Here is a 4,509-nt window from a genome sequence, read left to right as displayed (position 1 = left end):
AAGCAGGCACCTAATGCAATCTCTCATTAGCTTTCTTTTGAGGAAAGCTCTTTGCTACCAACTACTCAGAGGAAGCTCTGTTATCAGCCCTTCTCTCTCTCTCTAGAGGAAGCTCTGTTATCAGACTCTCTCTCTCTCTCTCTCTCTCTCTCTCTCTGCATGCAGGCACCTAATGCAATCTCTCATTTGCTTTCTTTTGAAGGTTTAGCTTTCTGTGTGTGTGTGCATGTGTGTGTGTGTGTGTGTATTGTGTGTGTGTGTATGGATTTGCAGCAAACTTCTTTGAAGCTTTAGCTAGCTCTCTCTCTCTCTGTCTCTGAGCAGGTATTTGCTTTTTTGCCATATTCTTAACATTCACTTTCTTTTCATTTGGGCCATCTATGGCTCTTCAGTGTGTACGCAGGCCATCATCCACTATCGAGTCCATGGCTATTTCCACAGTACAGGATGATGAAGGTTATTGGATTCCTACCGTTTTTAAGCGGTTCATGTGGATAACAATGCAGCCCAGTTTGAGGGGTGCACACAAGGTTCCTCGAAGGCACATGGCTTCCACAAGCCATCACTGGAAAGGAAGGATCTTAGAATTCAAAGTTTGCAACAAGGATGGAAAGCGGCTTGCAAAGGTGCAACATGTTTACACCTCAAGCCAAATACATCTTGAAGATGAGAACTCACCACGGTTCCCAACTAACTGTAAGTTTCAGTCCTTGTTTAATGTTTCTTTGCTTTGGAGAAATGCTTGCATGAAGACTATGTGAATATCAAGAACTCCAATGTATTCTATTGTATGCAGATGTTTTCCCTTCAACATGTGTGGAATGGCAGCCTCTAGAATGTTTTACAGGGACCTTCGAAGCATGTCATGTTGATCTAGGTAGGCTTATGTATGCTGGGGAAACAAGTTCCGAACTTGCAAATAGAGGAGTATTTTTCATTGCTGCAACATATGTTGTGCCACAGAGGGGAAGGTTTGGAGCACTTGAGCCAATTTCTCCTCCTGCACTAAATAGCCCGGAATGGCCCATTCCAGACCCCACTACAATGGAGAGCTTTCAGCGCAGGATTTTCCATGACATTCAGTCAAGCCTAAAGGCTGCATATGGATCCCACAGGATAAGTGTATCTCTTTTCATGCCTTTACATGTGTTTATTGCTATTTTCAAAGCAGGCAAGTTCCATCGCACCCCAACAATGTGGATAAGCAAAGATGGGGCCTTTGAAGCTCTAGATACATTTCTAAAAGGCGACTGGACCACCAAGGTGGCAGAACATAAGGGCGATGTAATAAAGTGCTCAGCGGTAATGTCAATGGTAAGATGCAGGTATCAGATAGGCAAGCAAAATCTAACTATGGTGTACCCTATTAGAAGGTGGAAATGCTCGCATGGTGAATGGGAGGCTTTAGACTCTGATCTCTATGCTAGGGAGGAGGTAGAACTTCATATTGAAGTTCACCCAGGAGAGGAGCATACAGTGGTAGTTAATGATGATTGGAATTTTGCTCAGTTGAGAGATCGTATTGTCATGTCCTTTAATGTAAGGAACCAATTCAAGTTTGTTGTTTCTAATCGACCCATGCGTCAAAGGTCAGAGAAACATACACTCTGTGTGTCATTGGAGCCCCCTAGGGTCCTTAGCTTGAAAGACTGTTAAGTTGCAGACTTAGGTAACATTTTGAGTGATTTTGGGCGATAATTTGTAGCGGTGTACTTCTGAATACAAAATTATTGATTGCACCATAGTCCCAATGTCCTCTGTATTTCACTGCAATTTGGATTTTAATTTTGTTAAATTTAAAATTTTTAAGTATGTTCTATAAATTTATTAAACTTTATAGTGGAATGCTTTATAAGAATAGGTTTTGCTCTATAAAGCTCATTTCATTCTTAAGATCTTGCAGTTTCTATTTCCCTTCAATATCCCGCCATGGCTTCAAGCTCTAACTCGCTACGCGCAAAACTTGAGAAAATTGGGCTCTCAGCAGGTGCAGGTGAGAACATCGCCATTTTTGAGGGGGTGATCGATATGCAAAAAACTATAGACCTTCATGCAGAGGCTTTTCAAGAGCAGGTCCAGTACATGAATGATGTAGTGGCACAATATGTCGTGCAATTGCCTGAATCCACCACTAAATGGATTCCAGTGGACTTAATCAGGCATCTGTACCATGGTGACAAGTCGTTCCGATTCAGGCTCAACCGATTTTTGAAAGGGCTTACATCTAGCAATTATAGGGTCGAAGATGATGACACCGTTTATGAATTGCAGGTTGGTAATGTAGGCACCACCTTCCTTTCATGGGATATGACGTTAGCACTGTTTTTGCAAGAAGCCAGGGATACAGAAAAAAAAGAAGGGAAAGGCAGTGAAAAAGGAAGTAGCTCTTGTGAAGGAATCCAAAGGCGAGGTGGAAGAGGTTTTCTCAGAAGAAGCTGAAGCGTCCATGGCCTTGGTGCTTCTCCAACAAGGGTCAACTGAGGATGAAGAGCCTCATCGTGACCTCGAAGGGGATGAAATTGTGGAAGAGATCCCTGAGTTGGATGTAACCACTTTGAATGCCATCATCATGGATAACAAGGAATTTCTTTTCCTTGATGACATTTGTAAATCCTTGGGGTTAAGGGAGGATGAGGCCTTAAGCATATTAGCAATTGGGTCTGGTTTCTGCAAAGAAGACACACTTGAGCAACAGCCTGCAGGTGTACAGATTGATTTTGATGACCATGATCTTACCAAAGCGCTAGCATTCCAAGGTTATGATACAGAACGTACAATTGAGGAAACTGTTTCCAATGCTCTTGTTGCTATAGAAAATGTAGCAGCAGAGTATGAAAGTGTCCCTCAAGAAGCATTTCAACCACATAAGCGCTTGCATGTAGATACATCAGTTGAGCAGCGTGGAAGCAGTATAGACATATGCAACCCACGCATTAGCCAATGTGATGATGACATTGAGGTGGGTTTAAATCAAAGTTGTGCCTTCATATTTATAAGTGAGTTATTACTAACACCTGATTTTTTTCTCTTGTAGAAAGCTTATATTTTTGACAAGTTTGCTGCACGTGGAGGTGGAGTTCGTGTGCAATCCGATGGACGAGACACCTCCCTGATTCATTACCTTCCTAGCCTCTCTCCATCATTTATTCGAGTAATCCATTTAGAGTACTCTGAGGAGGCACAAGCAGAGCTCATCAAGTGTAAATCTCTAAGTGGGGTTCTCACCAAAGATGGGCTAGCAAATAATGCAAACAAATGTATACTTATTAGCAGGGAGGCAGCCATGTACACATTTGCAGGCAACTACACCGGCCACGTGCTAAGCCACTGTGCCACTTCAATCTCCAAAGGTGTAACCAATCCTATTATTATAGCTAATAGCCTAGGTGAGAAAACCACACAGAGTGACGAAGCTAAAGAAGCTCTCAGAAATCTTCTCAGGAACTTGTAATTTTCTTTCTATGAAATCAATACAAAATGTATACTTTTTTAATTGTAATGTTTCTAAGAAGTCTGAACCATTTCTCTTGTTTATTTGATGTGTCAGCACTGTGCCCTCTAAACTTTTGGCAGGCATGTGAATGTGTAGGAAATTTCATTGATAATGATCAAATATTTGTTCTTTGAATGTCACTTAACATCCAGCTGAAATCTGGCAGTACAAAATCTGAACAATTTTTAAAAAATCAGAATTTTTTATGTTTTTTGATATTTGTAAGCATATTTTTCATCAAAAAAGTGCACATACTCCTGGATAGAGTCAAAAAATTAAAAAAAAATGGCTGTGCGCTACGGCGCGAATTTCAGCCTTTCAAATTGCAGGCCAGGCTTAAATTCGCGCCGTAGCGCACAGCCCTTTTTTTGATCATTTTTTCACAAAAAAATGCATTGTGTGCACTTTATTTTGATGATTACTCTGCCTAGAACCATAAAAAAAAAGAAAACTGTTGCTTTTATAAAAAATGTTCTATCTAATGCCAGACTTCACCAGGTGATTTTGAGCACCAAATAACTTTTTTTTTGTCCCTGAGCTTTTCTAAGGCCTTATTGAGCTTTAAGCCTTTTTTTCGGACCGAAAATAAATTCAATATAATTTTGTTTCTGCACTATGTAAGGATCCTCTGTTCAGTGCCAACAACAATGCCACGTATAACAAGATAATGTTTCACAATCACCTTATCAGTAATATAAATTTTGTTCCTGTTTAACTAAGGCTCTTAATACATGATCAACAGTTTCTCTCATTCAAACAACAGTACAAGAAATGTAATGTCTGCTTTTATAACAGTTGAAACAAATGAATACGTTGGTTAACGAGTCATTGACAATATCTTATAGATTCAAAAAAATGTATTACAATGTCGAGATTACAAAAGGCACAAAGGCCGCCGCCTAAAAGCTTAATCCTATCCTATAAAGCCTTCCTTATGGAGCGCTTTATCCTGACGTAAACGTAGTGCAAGTGCCATGTCAACAGGCTTTAGGGTCACCCTTTTGGCGTGAGCATGG

General features: G+C 40.5%; 1 protein-coding gene across 1 annotated transcript; it reads left to right on the top strand.

Moving 5' to 3' along the window:
- The first annotated feature begins 258 nt into the window (after nt 1–258).
- LOC147625889 (uncharacterized) lies at nt 259–3,846 on the top strand. The gene is made up of 3 exons (XM_086817751.1): nt 259–696; nt 797–1,434; nt 3,823–3,846. The coding sequence occupies exons 1-3, from the start codon at nt 381–383 to the stop codon at nt 3,844–3,846; spliced, it is 978 nt and encodes a 325-aa protein (XP_086673877.1). The 5' UTR covers nt 259–380.
- Nucleotides 3,847–4,509: the final 663 nt, after the last annotated feature.

This window comes from Cibotium barometz, chromosome 23 (assembly GCF_041138505.1).
Source record: "Cibotium barometz isolate CiBa-2024 chromosome 23, ASM4113850v1, whole genome shotgun sequence".
In the NCBI taxonomy this organism is placed as follows: Eukaryota; Viridiplantae; Streptophyta; class Polypodiopsida; order Cyatheales; family Cibotiaceae; genus Cibotium; species Cibotium barometz.
Note: the sequence above shows the minus strand (reverse complement) of the source record. Positions and strands in the feature narration are given on the sequence as shown.

What these genes read in the sequence shown, in the direction of transcription:
- LOC147625889 (XM_086817751.1), top strand. Translation starts at nt 381, where the DNA reads ATGGCTCTTCAGTGTGTACGCAGGCCATCATCCACTATCGAGTCCATG. An exon ending in ACCACGGTTCCCAACTAACT is followed by an intron (nt 697 to 796) that starts GTAAGTTTCAGT and finishes TATTGTATGCAG; the next exon opens with ATGTTTTCCCTTCAACATGT. An exon ending in ATCTCTATGCTAGGGAGGAG is followed by an intron (nt 1,435 to 3,822) that starts GTAGAACTTCAT and finishes TTCAAATTGCAG; the next exon opens with GCCAGGCTTAAATTCGCGCC.